This window comes from Onychostoma macrolepis, chromosome 03, assembly GCF_012432095.1.
Source record: "Onychostoma macrolepis isolate SWU-2019 chromosome 03, ASM1243209v1, whole genome shotgun sequence".
In the NCBI taxonomy this organism is placed as follows: Eukaryota; Metazoa; Chordata; class Actinopteri; order Cypriniformes; family Cyprinidae; genus Onychostoma; species Onychostoma macrolepis.
Window position 1 is genome coordinate 16,007,435 of NC_081157.1, and position 20,229 is coordinate 16,027,663.

Here is a 20,229-nt window from a genome sequence, read left to right on the forward strand (position 1 = left end):
ATTGGGCTTCTATTGTTTTTTTTTTAGCAGGGCTGAGTTCGAGTCCCAGCTCATCAACATTTCTCAATCCCGTCCCCCTGTCTCTCTCCCATTTTGCTTCCTGTCATCCTATTGTAATAAATACTAAAATGTCAAAAATAAATAAAACTGAAGAGTGGGTCTTTTTCAAGTAAGTGACTTTCATTTATGCCAATTAAGTTAATAAATAGCCTATTTTCAGCATATTGCTCTATGTGGGTTTTTTTTTTTTTTTTTAAGACTGAAGGCCTGTCATGTGGATAGCCAGTCAGTGATAAGTTTCAGCATTTTTACAATGAAACTCGCTTTATTTTTGAAAACTGGCAAAACTGATAGTAGTAGGCCTACTAACTTTTCAATCAGAATGGTTCAATCAGGCAACTCTTTGTGAGTCTTTGTTTGTGAATAGCACTACACTACATGCCCTCCCTGTATATTTTTATTCTCCAAAAAGACCCAGCTCATAAGAGTCATTTGTCCTGAAACTGACTACATTAATGGCGCAGTATATTTTTGATACAGTAAAAGGATAGACTACCATTTATCCCATTCAGAGAAACATCCTGGTCAGGTGGCCAGTCCAGACCAGGACTCGAACCGGAGATTATTCAAACGTTAACAAAGTTCCTCAGTTGAACATTTTCAGAGTGTTTTTGTACTTTTTAGTGATGACTCGACGACGATCACCGAACGGTGAATCATTTCTTTTTCGAACAAATAGTCTGAACGAACAGACTCGTTAACCTGCACCAGCGACTCACGTCCTCTCACATAACACACACACACACACACACACGCGCGCTCTCTGGCTCGCTCGTGTTCATTTTCGTGGTCAGACTGCGCTGAGAGGAGCTGCTTCACTCCAGAGCTGGATTACACTCAGATTTACTCTCATCAGCAACATCCTTCAGGTAATTTACCATATTTTCAATGCAGATGAAGGAATATACAGTTGATGTCATTTTTTTTTTTTTTTTGCATGTCAACACAGATGCATGCGTCTTAAATGCATGATTTTATATAGGCTACTTAGTGGGATTTACACTTTGCATATAATATACTAAAACGTGTTTAAAATTTGTGCTTTAAATATGGTTATATGGTTGATATAGTGTACATGTGTTAAAAGTATTAAAATGTGTTTTAAATTGCTTAATTGGTTGCATATGTTTATAATAACGAGAACGCAGCTGTGCGTGGAACATAACGTCCAGAACTCAGTCATTTTGCTGCAACATGTGCAGAGAGACACGTTTTGTTTACAGTGATGAAACCAGTAAAAGCGGAGAAAATTTAAATAGATTTTAAAGCTAAAAGCTGTGTCTCAAAACCCAGTGAGCTGACTAACAGTGTGATGCTGCTCATTTGGAATTCTCCTGCTGTACGCACTTCATGCCCCAAAGTGCTGTGCGCCCTTGCGAAAATGCACAATGGTTACCATAGTTTCAGCTAAATTATCATGGTTACTACAGTTATTGTCATTTGCAATAAATAGTAATAGTTGCTGTTCTCCATCACTATAAAAATTAACAAAAATTACAGAAAGATATATCTGATATCTGTGAAGTTCTCTTATACTGTATACTACTAATTGTATTGCATAGTAATAATAGAGCACAATAATTTATTAACAATAATGGTAAATTGGCTCCTTTTTAAAAAAACCTAAATAGTCTGCATTGCTATTGGTAATAAACAAACACACATATATAAAAAATGAAGCCAAACATTTCTAAGTTTTGAGACAAACCATTGTCCAAGTCAAGTCATATTTATTTCTATACAATACAGACTACTTCAAAGTAGGACGGGAAAATAACAGTTCTAATGTTGCAAAATCAGTTACGAGTCTAATTTAATTTCAGCCATAAAGCAGCTCTACAGAAAACATTATTCAGCTAGATTTAATTCAGTATTGGTTAAGTTTATTTTAGTAACAGTGTCGATATTGCAAAGTTCAACTGTGAAACACGTTCAGTTCAACTATAAAGCAGCTCCACAGAAAACAAGCGTTGTTATTCAGCTCAAAAAGTGAGGGACACTGTCGTTATTCTTTATAAACTTTTAAGGGAAGAGTTTTACATGTGTCATAAAACAGTAAACCCAAATGTGGATTTGTATGGATTAGTTTTTATTATTCTGCATTGTTGTAGAGCTGTTTTTGGCTAAACTGGTTGAACATAATGTCTGCACAGTAAATGTTCTACACTTGTCATTAAATGTAAAGAAGCTCATGAATGTGTCCCTCTTTAAACAGGTGCATCGTCACAGCAGCAATGGACGCTCTCACATTCTGAGTTACAGGTATACTGCACTTTATATGGAAAATTCATATATGACATATCACCTTAATATCAGTTTTGCAATGCCACACAGCAAGCAGCGTGATTCGGTTTCATATTGCATTGTGCATATCTCACACATATCACATGTTCAGCGGCTCCAGCTGTGCTCAGATGACACATGTACAGATGTGAAAACGCATGAGTGTGCATGTGTATTTTTGTCCAGAAATAACTGAACGATTTTCTCTCTCCTCGTCTGGATTTTCACTGAATTTGCTGCTTGTCAATCTCACATTGTGAGCTGTGTCGTTGGCATTCCAGCTGCATCTGTGTGCTTCCGCAAACACTTGTTTCCATAAGGATGTTGATTCTCATCTCACTTTCAAGGCGCGTCATGATTCATTATGTGTCAGATTTGCTGGAGATGGAAGTTGACACCTGCCTGATTTACAGTCAGTAAGCAGCTCTTTGTAAATTGACAGCGCTGCATCTGCGTTTCCCTCAGATTATCTGTGTGTGTGGTGAGCGCCCCCTGCTGAAGGCTGAGTGGCATGAGCGCGTGCGGGAGGAAGGCTCTGACCCTGCTCAGCAGTGTGTTTGCGGTATGCAGTCTGGGGCTGCTGGGTATCGCTGTCAGCACTGACTACTGGCTCTACCTGGAGGAGGGCGTCATCCTGCCTCTGAACCAGAGCGCTGACATACGCATGTCCATCCACTCCGGCCTCTGGAGAGTCTGTTTTCTGGCAGGTAAGTACATGGCTGATTCTCCTCTGGAGGACTTTACCTCAAGTTACATTTACAGTTATTCATTTAGCAGAGTCTGTGACTTGCCTGGACTACTGCATATATGCATAACATTACAGCTTGAAAAGTTTATTTATTTATTTTTTTTTAAGTAATACACAACTGGAAGCTTATTCTGCTACTGAAAAAAGTCACATTTCTGACTTTTTCCCCTGAATTCTGTCATATAATCTCACAATTCTGACTTTTCCCCCTAAATTCTGATATAAACTTGCAATTCTGCCGTTTCCCCCCAGAATTCTGTGATATAAACTCACAATTCTGAATTTTTTCCCCATAAGTCTGATATACTGAAAAATCACATTTCTGACTTTTTCCCTGAATTGTGATATAAACTCACAATTCTTACTCTTTTCTTGAATTCTGTAATATAATTTTTTTCCCTGAATTCTGTAATATAAATTCACAATCCTGACTTTTTCCCCCAAAATTCTGTGATATAAACTCAAAATTCTGACTTTTTCCACAGAATTCTGTGATTTTAAATTCACAATTCTGACTTTTTTCTTGAATTCTGTAATATAAACTTTTTACCCCAGAATTCTGATATGAACTCACAATTCTGAAATTTTTACCTGCATTCTGTCATATAAACTCACAGTTCTAAGTTTTTTTCTCAGAAAAGTGAGATATACAGTAAACTTTATAAAGTCAGAATTGTGTGATTTAAAGTCACATTTGCGTGTTATAAAGTTATAATTGGAAGATATAAACTCGCAATTGTAAGAAAATAGCATTTTTTTCCTCAGAATTGGACTTTATAACTCTATTGTGAGTTTATATCTCACAAATCTGAGAAAAGACATCAGAATCACAAGAAATAAGTCAGAATTGTGAGAAAAAAATCTGTATTGCGTGTGTCCATACATCTCACTTACTGCCACAAAGAATATTCAGTGTACTATGGAAGCCCGTTTCCGCCACTGAATAAAAAAATAAAACAAGGTAATTGCGACTTTTTATCTCACAATTCTGACTTTTTTTCTCGCAATTGCGAGATATGAACTCGCAATTCTGACTTTTTTTCTCGCAATTGCGAGATATAAAGTCGCAATTCTGAGATATAAACTCGCAATTCCGAGATATAAACTCGCAATTCTGACTTTTTTTCTCAGAATTCTGAGATGTAAACTCGCAATTCTGAGATATAAACTCGCAATTCTGACTTTTTTTCTCGCAATTCTGAGATATAAACTCGCAATTCTGACTTTTTTTCTCAGAATTCTGAGATATAAACTCGCAATTCTGAGATATAAACTCGCAATTCTGACTTTTTTTCTCGCAATTCTGAGATATAAACTCGCAATTCTGAGATATAAACACACAATTCTGAGATATAAACTCGCAATTCTGAGATATAAACTCGCAATTCTGACTTTTTTTCTCATAATTCTGACTTTTTTTCTCGCAATTGCGAGTTTATATCTCACAACTCTGACTTTCTCGCACAATAGGAAACCACTCTCCGTGTAAGGCTTTGCAGTGCTTTGTTCAATTTGCACTATCAAAATGAACTAGATGAATGCTGCGTCTGAATATGATTTTTGAACAAACATACAAATGACTAATTATTCTCCATTACTGTGTTTTGCGCTCGCGGTTAGACAGTACCATTATTGAAAAACTGGAAAAAAAAATACTTAAAATAATAACTAATACTAACTAATAAATAATGAATCCTTAATTTATTTACAATTTTCATCGGAGATGCCTTGCTTGGTCGATATCTTACAACATTAAATATAGGAGATAAGATCATTCTAGAGCAAGAACATAGAGATGAAAGCGCGTTTTATGCGAGAGTGAAGGAAATCCACCGGCGTGCATTCATATATTCACTCTCATGTTACAATAATACGTTTTTGGCTTGACAGCTGTTGTTAAAATAAGGCGATAGAAGCTGCCTCAAACTCAGAAATATAAAGAAATGAAGAATATTGTGCCTGAAAGCTGTGCGCGCCGTCCCCCCCTCCCGCACCCTGCCCGGCGGTAATGGTACTGTCCAACCGCAAGCTCAAAACACAGAAATGGAGAATAATTAGTCATTTGTATGTTTGTTCAAAAATCATATTCAGACGCAGCATTCATCTAGTTCATTTTGATAGTGCAAATTGAACAAAGCACTGCAAAGCCTTACACGGAGAGTGGTTTCCTATTGTGCGAGAAAGTCAGAGTTCTGAGATATAAACTCGCAATTGCGAGAAAAAAAGTCAGAATTGTGAGATAAAAAGTCACAATTGCGAGTTTATATCTCAGAATTGCGAGTTTATATCTCAGAATTGCGAGTTTATATCTCAGAATTGCGAGTTTATATCTCAGAATTGCGACTTTATATCTCGGAATTGCGACTTTATATCTCAGAATTGCGACTTTATATCTCAGAATTGCGACTTTATATCTCAGAATTCTGAGAAAAAAAGTCAGAATTGCGAGTTTATATCTCAGAATTGCGAGTTTATATCTCAGAATTGCGAGTTTATATCTCAGAATTGCGACTTTATATCTCGGAATTGCGACTTTATATCTCAGAATTGCGACTTTATATTTCAGAATTGCGACTTTATATCTCAGAATTGCGACTTTATATCTCAGAATTGCGAGTTTATATCTCAGAATTGCGAGAAAAAAAGTCAGAATTCTGAGATAAAAAGTCGCAATTACCTTGTTTTATTTTTTATTCAGTGGCGGAAACGGGCTTCCATAGTGTACTGATTTTAGAAGCTGAACAAAAATGTCCTGCACTTTCCACAGGTACAGGTACTTTAATTTAATTAATTTATTTATTTTACAGTTTTTCTCGATTGCTAACACACAATTTTCACCATTTTCTCACAACTATAAACACAATCTCAAAACTACACACCAACTTGTGCAAGCTTCAAACTTCCAGGTCAAAGTCAAATACTTTAGTCATTATGTTCTCTTTTGTAAGACTCAAACTTTGGCCTCAGATAACCTGCTAAATACACACACTACTTAACTGCCTAGAGAACAATAGTGAGATCAATTCAAAACACTGTTACCAAAACCTCCTTTTGGGAAATAGGAATCCTTTTGATAGTCAATGTCTGTTACAGTATAAAACATAAATAGAGCGGTGCAGATACAGTAAAATTCTGCAATAAACTTTAAGAAAAGTTTACTTTCATTACACAAATGTAAAGAGATCTTACAGTAGATGAAAAGCACTGCAAGAGAAAAATTCAAAGACCAAACAGCAGAATATACCGTAAATACATATTGGAATATACTGTCAGTTGTTTTACAGAAATAAATAAATAATGGATAAAAGAATAAATAAATAAATTCATTCAGCATCCTCTGCCAAACTGCATTACAGTATTGGCAGTATCCTTATTTGTTATAGCAGTTTCTTAGTCTTCTGAGAAAAGACTTCTCTGCCTCCCCTAGACAGTCTTCTCTCAGTTCTGCATAATCTCTCAGTTTTTTATGTTTTTATGTTTAATTATATTGTGTGTTTGTGTTTTCTGAATGAGAACATGGTTAAACCTGTGCAAAATGATGGTGTTTTTGTGTAGAGTTTTGCAGAAAACACTGAGCAAATTGGAACGTGTGTGAAAACAGGTGAATTTTGTTAAAAGTTTTGAGAAACGTGTCTTTGTTTTGAGAACTGTATGAATGGTTTGGAAAACTGGGCTAAATGAATCAGTTATAGTGTGTTAGCAATCGAGAACAACTGTAAACGAATTTAATCAACACCTGCCAGCCAATCAGAATCGAGTATTCAGACAGACCATGGCATAAAAATAAATAATGAATGTATAAATAAATAAATTCATTCATTCATTCAGCATCCTCTGCCAAGTTGCATTACAGTATTGGTAGTATCCTTATTTGTTATAGCAGTTTCTTAGTCTTCTGACAAAAGACTTCTCTGCCTCCCCTAGACAGTCGTCTCTCAGTTCTGCACAAATACAGTACATGTTACAGGCTACAAATCAATTCAACAGTAATGAGTTTGAGGGTATACAACATGTGCTACAGTATTTACTGTGAATAATGAAAGTTGTCTCATCTGAAGTACTGCTGCTATGTACTGTAATTATATTGTATGTGTCAGTAGTATTGAAGCTTTGTAGATGAGCCTGTAGGCCATCTTCATCATTAGTCCATGCAGAAGAACATGCTCAACTATAGTGCTTTGTATTTCATCAGGAACCAATGACCTTTGACCACATCCCCTTCATTTCTATTTATTCCTCCAATTCCTCCTTTGTCTCCCTCTACCAGGAATAATTTTCCAAAACACATAATCAGCTGTGCTCTTGTTCATATCATCCTGAGATTCATCAGTTTTGCTACTGAATGTTCACACATGGATAAATGTGTGCTGTTTGAGTTCATTTTGTGATGCTTGAGTTAATTATATTGTGTGTTTGTGTTTTCTGAATGAGAACATGGTTAAACCTGTGCAAAATGATGGCGTTCTTATGTAGAGTTTTACAGAGAACACTGAGCAAATTGGAACGTGTGTGAAAACAGGTGAAATGTGTTAAAAGTTTTGAGAAACGTGTCTTTGTTTCGAGAACTCTATGAATGTTTTGGAAAATTGAGCCAAAAATGAAGTCGATCGCAATCAAGAAAAACTGTAAAAGATTAGAAGAAACATATTAGTATTAAAAATACCAAATCGGGGGGTCAAATTAAATAATGTACTTTCTATTTTTTAAAATATGATTTACTTGTATAAGCCTGGTGTACAGAACAGGTTTGTTTATTTCTTTAAATTAATTAATTAATTAATTAATTATTTTATAATTTACTTTTTTCCTTGAGAGTCTAGATATTTCCATTCACTGCAGATGTTTGTTTTTTTGGTTGAGGTTCCCTGGTGTTCACACGCCTCGTCACGACACCATCCGCTGTGAATGTTTCCTCCCTGATGGTGTGAATTGAGATCACTGTGTGAATAAAACTCCCAGAAATTAAGCTACATCACAATAATACAAAACGAGATATTATAGTGCATATGTTAACAAACAACCAGTGATTTTGCTACAGCATGATGAAAAGATCATTTTATCCTCCTGAGTTGGAAAAAACATTTTCAATTAAAAAAAGTTTTACTTCTTATTTTGTACAGTAAGTTCTTACTGTGAGCATTGTAAATTGTTCTTCTGCAAATTGCCGGTCATTTCAGTTCATTCCCATACACTTCACACATTCAAAGGGGTTTATTGGTTTACGCCATTATTTTTGGCTGGTCAGGCATTCCGGGCTTATTACAAATGTTTCAGCTCTATGCTTGTGCCCTCCCTTGACATCTCCATGGCAATTTTCTGGAGGTGTTTAATGATGGAATGTCTTCTGCTGTATTGAGGAGGTCTATCCACACGAGGCAGGATGTTTCGTTATCGTTTAGATGACATGTTGAGCTCCTCTGAATTGGCAAACAACGACCTGCTGTGGCACAAACACACATATTAGTCTCAGTGAAAGAATGCGCTCTGTGTGTGTGAAGATGTGGGCGCACGATTGGACTGAGTTTGGTCCAAACCCACGCTGTTTACAGTCGGTTAAATTGAGCGTGACTGTGAACAGATGTGAGCAGTCGATTGAGCTCTACAGGGACGGGCTGCTGGGATCACCATCGGCCTTCTGCTTTAAAACAACCGAAACTTTCAGAAGTCCAGAAGTCTCACATTATTTCTGTGCTTTGATGTGAGAGGGTTAGAGTGTTACAGTGTTGGATGTGTAAATGTGATATGAGACTGACTGAGATATCGTGATCCTGTAGGTCGCACCACATGAGGACGGGTGTCAATGACTCCGATGACTCACAGATGACAGTCCTTAAAGTGATCGTTCACCAAAAAATGAAAATTATGTCATCATTAACTTGTATGTTGGACAAAAAAAGAACACTGAGACAACTGACCGTCCGCCCTCCTTAGTTACTGTTGCTATCCCCGACAAACAATGCTGCTCTCACAGGACAAATCATGTCCTGCATCCCAATTCGCATACTATCCGTCTTAAATAGTATTCGAAAATAGAATTAGTATGTCCCAAATCATAGTATGTTTAAAAAAGTATGCCAAAGATTCCCGGATGGTCTGCTACTTCCAGTTAGAATTCGAAGTGCAGATCGATGCACACTCTAACGGCTAATATTGCCCACAACACATTGTGCGGTGGACGAGGATTCGATTAGAACTACAAACACGCATAAAAGTGTTAAAAACTACAAACATGGCAGATATGAGCGACCGACGGACAGATAGAGAAAGAGATTTGTTGTGATAAATAATCAGTATAATAATCAGCATACTGTATGTGTATGTATATATATATATATATATATATATATATATATATTTATTTATTTATTTTTTTTTTTCTATAATTCTTAATCAAATTAGGTCTTATTAGTATAACTCGATCTTTCAGTGAAAGGACAGCCTCTCTGGTGACATATGCCAGATATTTATCCAGTAATTTCTCCAATTGCCCCTTATATTCGAGTGCGAACTGCAAGCTTACAATCAACTGCCTCCCTCCAAATAACAAATGATGGATAGAACTGAGTCCCTGCCATACACAATTTTAAAAATGTCATTAGAAATTATCTGTCAATAGAATATAACTTTAAATTAGAAAAACTCGTGATATTAATTGCGATTGTTTTTTATTGATAACCACTGTTTGAAAAGCCCTGTTCTGTACTATGAAATGAAACACAAACGCAACATTGTTATGTGTCCTAAACTATGAAAGCACAACCTCAGAGTAATAATAACGTCTCTGTGATCTCTCTGTTTCAGGTGAGGAGAGAGGGCGTTGCTTCACCATCGAGTATGTGATGCCCATGAGCGTTCAGCTGACCAGTGAGTCTACTGTCAGTGTCCTGAGTAAGTGATTATAATGTGCCTTCATGACAAACACATTAGTCAAATCATTGAACACTCAAGCACTATAACAGTGATTCTCAACTGGTTTTACTTCAGGACACAGAGTTGACTGGAATTTAGTTTCTAAATGACTAAATTCAGTGATTTCTTTCTTTTGAGAGTCAATGGGCCTGTTTACATCCGGTCACTTAAGTGCATTTTTTAAACCGAAAGTAAGTCACAGATGCTCAACACACATTCATCTTCATTAAAAGCTAGTGAGACTGAATTATTTTACCAGTGCTGATGCCGCTCTCTTTCCTATTGCGATTTTTGATGTTGAATATAATACAGTAAAAACACATGAAGTTAGCAGGTGTAAAAAGGCCAAGTAATTCATTGCACAAAACCCTGCAATTGCCACAAATCATGTTTTTAATAGCAATAGATGCTGTTTACACCAAGTGTGAACAGCCAAAAAAACAAGTATTGTAAAAAAATAGTGTAAATAGTGCAGTAAAGCAGCCTGTGGTAAAGGTGTTGTCCAACAAGGTAAACTATTTGGACTTAAGGCAATAGTTCACCCAAAAATGAAAATTCTGTCATCATTTACTCCCCCTCAAGTTGTTCCAAACCTGTATGAATTTCTAAACGATATTTATATCTACGATATTTTGAACAATGTGGGTAACCAAAAAGTTGCTGGTACCCATTGACTTCCATAGTATGGAAGAAAATACAATGCAAGTCAATGGAGACCAGAAACTGTTTGGTTACAAAATATCTTATTTTGTGTTTAGTGCTCATGATTTTTGAGGATGTCATACAACCAGTCCATGAAGTCATTCTAAATATCCTAACCACTCTGCACAGTTATTATGGTTAATTTGCAGTTAGCATTGCTTTTCCACCGCTGTCAGAACAGAACAACCCCCATAATTTAAAATCCATATAATATATTCAAATCCAGTTGCATAAACTGCTTATACAATCCAAGCTGTATAGCTAATGCAGGATGGGTGGTTATTAGCTGTCAGTTCTGAAAGGTGAGTTTATTTCGGTGCGCCGTCCTGCCAATGTGCAGGTAATTACCCTGCTGAGGGTCTGAGCTGATGGACAGTAAGACAGCGCTGAGAGATCCTTCACTGAGCTGCTATATAGGCAGCATCATCGCTGTCAGCAGCTTCATTAACAGTCACTCACATGCTTCACAGAAATAGCGCTCCTCTCATGACTCAACTGACATTCACAGCTGATTCCAGAAGACAGCATGCTAAGCTATTGTGCAAAAGCATTCGAATTTAATGAAACCACTATTTCTGGCTGCATGCAAAAACAAACAGCACGACCAATATAGACCGAATGACTTTTAAGATTAATAAGTATAACAGTAACTAAAGTTATTAAATGTTATATATGCACACACACCAGCAGATGAAAATGTTCTTTATTGTAAGAATATGCTTCAGTTTTGCGTAAACATAATCGTAGCGTGCACTAAAAGGGAAGATTTTAATTGACTGACACTGTTTTTATCAGTCATTGGCTGAAAGAAATCATTCTGAAAGTGTTTGCAACAATATCTTTCCTGCTGTCTTAGAGCTAGAACAGTTTTGAAAACTTTATAGTTATAGTCACTATAAAAGAGTGATTAATTTACTTAAGTTGAAATAAAGTGAGGAAATCCATTGCCTTAAAAAAAGTAAATAAACTTCATGCCTAAAAAAAGACACAACTGACACAACAAAGACATCAAAAATGTTTTGTAATAGTAAATCAGTTTTACTATCAAAATTATGTTGTGTTTTGTGTTCGAAATGTTGATGTCTGTGTGACATTATTAAAGGCACATGATACAATTTTTCTTGACGTAATGGTACTCATAGAAAACAATTGATCTTAACTCAGGTTTTCTGAGTAACAAAGGCATAGTGTGTAAATTACTAGATTTTTATTATTAAGTTGAACAGTAAAGATGACTGAACCACATTAATTCGAATATTTGTTAGGTTTTACAGTGTAGTTATTGTTCTTGGTGTGAACAGGCATTTATACTCGCAATTTCACACTTACTATCAAAGGCTCTTTCTTATATCTTTTCAGAGATGATTCGTTCAGCCACACCATTCCCCCTGGTCAGTTTGTTCTTTATGTTCATTGGTTTTGTGCTCAACAATATCGGACACATCAGGCCCCATCACACCATACTAGCGTTTGTCTCTGGAATCTTCTTCATCCTGTCAGGTACACTTCCTCTTCCACTTCCTCCTCTGTCACAGTCTGACACGTCTCATTTGTCAGACTCATGTTTGTCTGTCTCTCAGGTCTGTCTCTGGTGGTTGGTTTGGTGCTCTACATCTCCAGCATAAATGACGAGATGTTCAACAGGACCAAGAGTAATGAAGCATATTTCAGCTATAAGTACGGCTGGTCGTTTGCGTTCGCTGCCATTTCCTTCCTGCTCACTGAGGTAAAAAGCTCTTTCATTCAGACACTACCATTTACTGTCATTCTTCTCTCACTTTTCTCCATTATTAAGGCATTTGGATTGAACATCTCTGCAGTTAATTCAGCCTGAATGTTTAATGTACTGACTCCATTCAAACACTGTTTTGTGCATAATTTAAGTCTGACTTTAAAGTAATGTAAGATGAAAGGAATGTCAAAGAGTTCAGTACAATTTTACCTCCATTTGTGAAATGCTAAAGATTACCATGTGCTATAATTTAATCTTCCTAATTTTTTTTTTTTTTTTAATTTTTACTTTTTTCACAAGGGTTAATTAAACTAAAGACTGAACTAAAGAGAGCACAAAACTGGGAAAAAAATGCAAAATAACTATTTTTATTTCCAAGATAATGATTAAAAGCCACATGCTGCTTAAAGTATGCAATATGATGAGGTCATGTGACAAACTAAATTAGGTCATGCGACTACAATGCAGGATGCTATTTCATAATTATCATATATATATATACATTTATACAGTATCTCACAGAAGTGAGTACACCCCTCACATTTTTGTAAATATTTTATTATATCTTTTCATGTGACAACACTGAAGAAATGACACTTTGCTACAATGTAAAGTAGTGAGTGTACAGCTTGTATAACAGTGTAAATTTGCTGTCCCCTCAAAATAACTCAACACACAGCCATTAATGTCTAAACTGCTGGCCACAAAAGTGAGTACACCCCTAAGTGAAAATGTCCAAATTGGGCCCAATTAGCCATTTTCTCTCCCCGGTGTCATGTGACTCGTTAGTGTTACAAGGTCTCAGCTGTGAATGGGGAGCAGGTGTTAAATTTGGTGTTATCGCTCTCACTCTCTCATACTGATCACTGGAAGTTCAACATGGCACCTCATGGCAAAGAACTCTCTGAGGATCTGAAAAAAATAATTGTTGTTCTACATAAAGATGACGTAGGCTATAAGAAGATTGCCAAGACCCTGAAACTGAGCTGCAGCACGGTGGCCAAGACCATACAGCGGTTTAACAGGACAGGTTCCACTCAGAATAGGCCTCGCCATGGTCGACCAAAGAAGTTGAGTGCACATGCTCAGCGTCATATCTAGAGGTTGTGTTTGGGAAATAGACGTATGAGTGCTGCCAGCATTGCTGCAGAGGTTGAAGGGGTGGGGGGTCAGCCTGTCAGTGCTCAGACCATACGCCGCACACTGCATCAAATTGGTCTGCATGGCTGTCGTCCCAGAAGGAAGCCTCTTCTAAAGATGATGCACAAGAAAGCCCACAAACAGTTTGCTGAAGACAAGCAGACTAAGGACATGGATTACGGGAACCATGTCCTGTGGTCTGATGAGACCAAGATAAACTTATTTGGTTCAGATGGTGTCAAGCATGTGGCGGCTACCAGGTGAGGAGTACAAAGACAAGTGTTTTGCCTACAGTCAAGCATGGTGGTGGGAGTGTCATGGTCTGGGGCTGCATGAGTGCTGCCGGCACTGGGGAGCCACAGTTCATTGAGGGAACCATGAATGCCAACAAGTACTGTGACATACTGAAGCAGAGCATGATCCCCTCTCTTCTGAGACTGGGCCGCAGGGCAGTATTCCAACATGATAACGACCCCAAACACACCTCCAAGACGACCACTGCCTTGCTAAAGAAGCTGAGGGTAAAGGTGATGGACTGGCCAAGCATGTCTCCAGACCTAAACCCTATTAAGCATCTGTGGGGCATCCTCAAACGGAAGGTGGAGGAGTGCAATGTCTCTAACATCCACCAGCTCCGTGATGTCGTCATGGAGGAGTGGAAGAGGACTCCAGGGGCAACCTGTGAAGCTCTGGTGAACTCCATGCCCAAGAGGGTTAATGCAGTGCTGAAAAATAATGGTGGCCACACAAAATATTGACACTTTGGGCCCAATTTGGACATTTTCACTTAGGGGTGTACTCACTTTTGTGGCCAGCGGTTTAGACATTAATGGCAAAGTGTCATTTCTTCAGTGTTGTCACATGAAAAGATATGATACATTTTTTATTTATTTTTTTGCCTTTATTTAACCAGGAGAGAACCTCACTGAAATTAAAAATCTCTTTTCCAGGAGTGTCCTGGCCAAGATAGGCGGCCCAGTTATACAAATACATGTACGACAAAGAACAATATATCACAACAATAAAATATTAGAGCATTAGAAGCATTTGCAAATCATTAAATCATTTTCTATTGCACGCAAAAATGTTTTAAATTAAAAGGAGACACCAACTGATTTAACCGCAGTTTCATTTGAAGAGAATTCCAGTCTGACGGTGCAGCATATTCAAATGCAATTTTACCTAAATTAGCTTGTGCTGAAGGTACATGAAGATTATAAAAAGACTGGGAACGCAATGAATAATTAACAACTACTTTTTGGTGAATCAAACAACAGAGATAGGATGGCAAAAAACCCAGAATAGCTTTGTAAATCAGTAAATACCAATGCATTTTCCTTCGAACAGCAAGTGAAGACCAGGCAACTCTATTATAAAGTATACAATGATGTGTAGAAAATTTACAATCTGTAATAAATCTTAAAGCACCATGATACACAGCTTCCAAAGAGGCAAGAAGATAAGAAGAGGCATGCTGATACACCACATTCCCATAGTCAAGAATCGGTAAAAAAGTTCCAGACACAAGCCTCTTCCTTGCATTAAATGAAAAGCAAGACTTATTTCTGAAATAAAATCCTAGCCGCTTCTTCAACTTTAATCGCAAATAATTAATATATGTATTAAAACGTAGTGTATCGTCAATTATGATGCCCAGGTACTTATACTCTGACACTAATGCGATCAGTTTCCCTTGCAAAGTTCGGAGAACAACAGGACTATCCAAAGAATTTCTAGAGTTTGATAACCACATAAATTTTGTTTTCTCAACATTTAAGACCAACTTTAAAGTAAAAAACCTTGCTTGAATAATATCAAACACTGATTGTAAGTCACCCAAAGCTTGTTGTTTTGTAGGAGTGTCATCTGCATAAAAGTGGAACCTTGCATTATCAATGTTAACGTCTAAACAATTTATATATATAATAAATAATAATGGCCCCAATACAGATCCTTGGGGGACTCCCAAGTTTGATTTAATACCTTCCACTTGCACACATTGAGTTCTTCCCTATAAATAAGTATTAAACCATGAGACTACATTGTCTGATAGACCAACACTTCTGAGCCTATCTAACAAAATCTTGTGGTTCACTGTATCAATGCACATTTACAAAAATGTGAGGGGTGTACTCACTTCTGTGAGATACTGTATATATATATGAAGAGTTTATTTGCAAAAACAGATAACTCCGTTGTTTTTAATTTTAAAAAATCATGCTTTTTTATGTTATCATGTTTTTATTGTGTTTTTTAGTTATTTTTTAACCTAGTCAAAATAACCCAACTGCAGTTTGATTGAAATTAATTGGACACTCTATCCAATTTGATACTGTTAAGTGCTTTGACACAATCTGTATTGTTAAAAGCGCTATATAAATAAAGGTGACTTGACTTGACTTGAATGCACAATGAAAAAACATGATTTCTGAGAATTGTTAAAAATGGAGTTATCTGTTTTTGCAAATGAACTCTTCATATATACATTATATATACATTTCCAAACATTCATTTTGCCATTAATTGTAATAATCCAGTGAGATTTTTGTATGACAACAGCCAGTGCTCCACACAGAGATATGATCTGATCATCATCCAGTCTGTCTGAGATTATATGAAGAAACAGAACAAACTGAGACAGACTAAATCCAGAAGAACTGTGGCAACGTCTCCAAGATGCTTCAAGAAACCTACCTGCAAAGCTCCCTGAAAAACTATGCGCAACACCTAGGGCAAAAGCTGCTTTAAAAGCAAAGGATGGTCACACCAAATGTTGATTTAATTTAGTTAATAGAAGTTAATTGATGAATAAAATCTATTAATGACATTATTTTTGACAGCATCCTCATTTTACTGCATTTTTACACAAGTGCCTAAAACTTTTAACAGTACTGTAGCTTTGCAGGTTGGTTTCTTGAAGTATCTTGGAGACGTATATATATATATATATTAGTCTCTCTCTATCAATCTATATTTTGGTGTACAATGTTTCTAAATATAATTTTACCTTTTCATATAAATCAGCGGTCATCATTTGTCATAATCAAAGCTTTTTCTCTAAATCTTTTCTGTTGTTGCCTGGTGTTTCCTTCAGGAAATGTTCTCTTCTCTCTGTTCAGAGTGCAGGTGTGATGTCCGTCTACCTGTTCATGAAGCGTTACACAGCGGAGGAAATCTACCAGCCTCACCCCAGCTTCTACCGGCCGCGCCTGAGCAACTGCTCCGATTACTCGGGTCAGTTCCTTCACCCCGACGCCTGGACGCGAGGACGCAGCCCGTCAGACATCTCCAGCGACACCTCGCTCCAGATGAACGCCAGCTACCCTGCCCTGCTCAAGTGCCCTGACTACGACCAGGTGTCCTCCTCTCCCTGCTGAAATTCAGTGTCCGTCAGAACTGGGGTAGAAACGTATATGTGTGTCTTTGCCTTATGAAAGGGAACTGACTGATAGAATGTATGACTGTCATTTTCCTGTTCTGTAGTGAGCTAATGACTTTGTTCCAGCAGGTGGCAGTATAGTATTCTTCTCTGAAGTGATTCACACTCTGCTAAGATGTATAATCATTGAAGTTTAATGTACAACTGGGTGTTGATCAATGTAAATATGTATGGTGCTTATACAAACATAAATTGTAGCCATTATGGAACACTAGCCTTCAACTAGATCAATCTGCTTTCAAGAATAGCCCAACATTAATGTGTATTATACTATGTATTAAATGCAATATAATATCTATTCATATCAAATTGTATTCTTATAGAGGTTGTTCTGAAATAATTATTAGTAACTAAGAGCTTTCTTTAGAAAGAAATTAACTCATCAACATATACAAAGTATATATAATAGAAAAAATACAAATATACCACAAATATCACGTATTATTATTGCACATCTGAAATGAAACACATTAAATATTTGTGATGGAGTTGTAATATTATATTGTTGTCCACAGTGTACTTAAAATTCATTTCTTTTCTGCTATTAATATTATACAGTTCTTTGTAAACATTCAACACTTCTTTGGCTCATCCACGTTTGATAAAACATAGCATAACACAGTATAGTATACATATATTACAAATGTTGCTTTTCTCTCTTTTTTGTATCTGAAATGTTGTTTTGCGTCTTTTTGTCATAGCTAATGTATGATGATGCTTTCTATATATTTTGCAAGTGTCAGAAAGATTGCATTTACAGTGAAATGGATATAATCTAAACATACTGCAAAACTTTCCTTGTTTTTCTTAATCCATGTTTCTTAATTCTTCAGTAGCCATCCTTTATCTACTGTTGATTCCAGCTCCACTTCCTCTCGGCTTCCCAAAACCAATGTTTCACTGTTCATGTCACTTAAATACACCGAAGCTTCAATTTAATACTTAGATTGTGATTTAGAGCCATTTCAAAAAAGCAGTAGGTATGATCAAGGTATGATCAAATAGCTGATGTGTGAGGAAAAAATTCACCCATGAAAGTTTTAACTTTATGAATGTTTTATGTATTCATATTTCATGTACATTTCGACCAATAGCTTATACAGACATATAAAAATTAATCTGGAGCCCCAAAGGGCATTGGAGATAGTATTCTGCCCTTGGACAGGGCTGTTATTTTACAACCACATATAAATTGCTACTGGATTTAAAAAACAAAAACAAAAAAAAAAACTTAATTTTCCAGAATTACAAGGTGTTTTTCCCTGACAGAAGTACATTAGTTTAAGGCTGCTGAGCAAAGAGCCCTAACATTAAAAAGCCAGTAGATTTATATGCTACAGAGATTGTACTTACACAAAAAAAAGAAGAAGACAAATGTTTACAGTATTTACACATAACTTAGATCTATAGTTTACCAATTATGAGTAGAATAAAATCATTTCACGAAGAAAATAAATATAAAAAGATATTTAACTATACTTGTCATAAGAACACAAAAGCAAGCAAATTCATTCGTATTACATCAACACATCATACGTAACAGTAGATAGTGTCATCTTAGACCAGAACGGAAAGGTTAATGGACTGGTTCCCGGAAACTAAATCTATCTATATACAGTGCCATTCAAACGTTTGGGATTAGTAAGGGATTAGTTTTGAAGTTTTTTTTTTTTTTTTATGGAGAGTCTTGTGCTCATCAAGGCTGTATTTATTTGATCAAAAAAAAAAAAAAAAAAAAAAGATTAATATTGTGAAATATTATTGCAATTTCTAATATTGGTTTCCTATTTTAATATACTTTAAAATATAATCTATTTCTGAATTTTCATCAGCCATTACTCCAGTCTTCAGAGTCACATGATATTTCAGATATCATTATAATAAGCTGAATTATTATCAGAGCTGAAACTGTTGTGCTGCTTAATATTTTTTTGGAACCTGTACTTTTTTCTTTGAATAAAAGGCAAAAAAAAACAGCGCTTATTCAAAATAGAAATCTTTTCTTTATAAGTCTTTACTATCACTTTTTATCCATTTAAAACATCCTTACTGAATAAAAGTATTAATTTCTTAAAAAAAAAAAAAAAAAAAAAAACATGTACTGACCCCCCCAAACTTTTGAATAGTATATTGTAACACAAAATTTATATTTTGAATAAACACTGTTCTTTTTAACTTTTTATTTATCAAAGAATCCTGAAAAAAGTATTATAGGTCCCAAAAAATATTAAGCAGCACAACTGTTTCCAACATTGATTATAAATCAGCATATTAGAATGATTTCTAAAGGATTATATGACAGTAATGATGCTGAAAATTCTGATTTGTTTCACAGGAATAAATGATATTTTAAAGTATATTAAAATAGAAAACTGTTATTTTAAATTGCAATAATATTTCACAAAATTACAGCTTTTTTCTGTATTTTTAATCAAATAAATGCAGCCTTGATCAGCATAAGAAACTTCTTTAAAAAAAACATAAAAAATCGTACTCATCCGAAACGTTTGAACGGCAGTGTATGTTACATATTTGCTGTTTCTTACTCTAACAACATGAAATCAGTCCAGCTGACTCCAGACCGCCACCTAGTGTTAGCATTGGATCGTTAATGTCGATTTGAGCTTCTAGCGCGGTCACATGCACGCAGGAAGTCTTCTAGCACCATAAGAGATAACGGCCACGAAGGCTTACTGTCTCAGAGCCCTGTGCGATCACATCGGCAGGTCGTTGGGCGTCGAAATAGGTCTAGTCTCTTGAAATAAATGGCTTTTCTATCTGACATCTGTAGTGAGAGATCACAAACGACTTCCTCTGGACTCTCGAGTGAGCCACCCAGGTATACATCCATGCAAATACAAACAGATCAGGACAGCTGTGTTTTTATACGCATAGAAACACAAGAAAGGAACTATAAACATGAATTCTTCAGCTGCTGGGCCCGTCAAACACACACTCGCACAAAGGCCATCCCAGAAGGCAGTGTGTGTTGCTTTTGGGGAAGTGGTTTGGATGCAGACTTCACTTCTTGTTGGCGATTCGTCTCTTCCTGGTGGCCAGCATATCGTAGAAGGGGTCCCGGCTGATGCTTGCTCTGAAGGAACCAATTAAAGCAGATGTGAGGAGAGGCAGAGAGACTTCGGCATCTTTGATATGGAAATGTAGCACATATATACAGTACACATCAACTATCATTGAAAATAGTTTGTTCAGTGA

At 36.3% G+C, this 20,229-nt stretch overlaps 2 protein-coding genes across 4 annotated transcripts in view; one reads left to right on the top strand and one right to left on the bottom strand.

The window, feature by feature from the left end:
* Positions 1-794: 794 nt before the first annotated feature.
* cacng5b (calcium channel, voltage-dependent, gamma subunit 5b) lies at positions 795-18,989 on the top strand. 2 transcript variants are annotated; one of them, XM_058768491.1, is made up of 7 exons: positions 795-929; positions 2,276-2,322; positions 2,809-3,050; positions 9,893-9,979; positions 12,062-12,202; positions 12,283-12,428; positions 16,694-18,989. In XM_058768491.1, exons 3-7 carry the CDS (start codon positions 2,855-2,857, stop codon positions 16,949-16,951), a joined length of 828 nt encoding a protein of 275 aa, XP_058624474.1. In that variant the 5' UTR covers positions 795-929; positions 2,276-2,322; positions 2,809-2,854; the 3' UTR covers positions 16,952-18,989. The 2 variants fall into 2 exon arrangements, with proteins under 2 accessions (XP_058624474.1, XP_058624475.1); XM_058768492.1 differs by lacking the exon at positions 12,062-12,202 and having other exon boundaries at positions 796-929.
* Positions 18,990-19,131: 142 nt separating this feature from the next.
* The window catches only part of cyth3b (cytohesin 3b), a 48,035-nt gene continuing 46,937 nt past the window's right edge, over positions 19,132-20,229 (bottom strand). For both annotated transcript variants that reach the window (XM_058768490.1, XM_058768489.1), the window contains exon 13: positions 19,132-20,107. In XM_058768490.1, coding sequence (XP_058624473.1) covers positions 20,035-20,107 — 73 coding nt within the window. In that variant the 3' untranslated portion in view covers positions 19,132-20,034. The remainder of the gene's footprint in view (positions 20,108-20,229) is intronic.

Excerpts from the sequence above, each read along its gene's own strand:
- cacng5b (XM_058768491.1), top strand. The coding sequence starts at position 2,855 with ATGAGCGCGTGCGGGAGGAAGGCTCTGACCCTGCTCAGCAGTGTGTTT. Across the intron at positions 9,980-12,061 it reads GTCTACTGTCAGTGTCCTGA|AGATGATTCGTTCAGCCACA; the intron begins GTAAGTGATTAT and ends ATATCTTTTCAG. Across the intron at positions 12,203-12,282 it reads AATCTTCTTCATCCTGTCAG|GTCTGTCTCTGGTGGTTGGT; the intron begins GTACACTTCCTC and ends TCTGTCTCTCAG.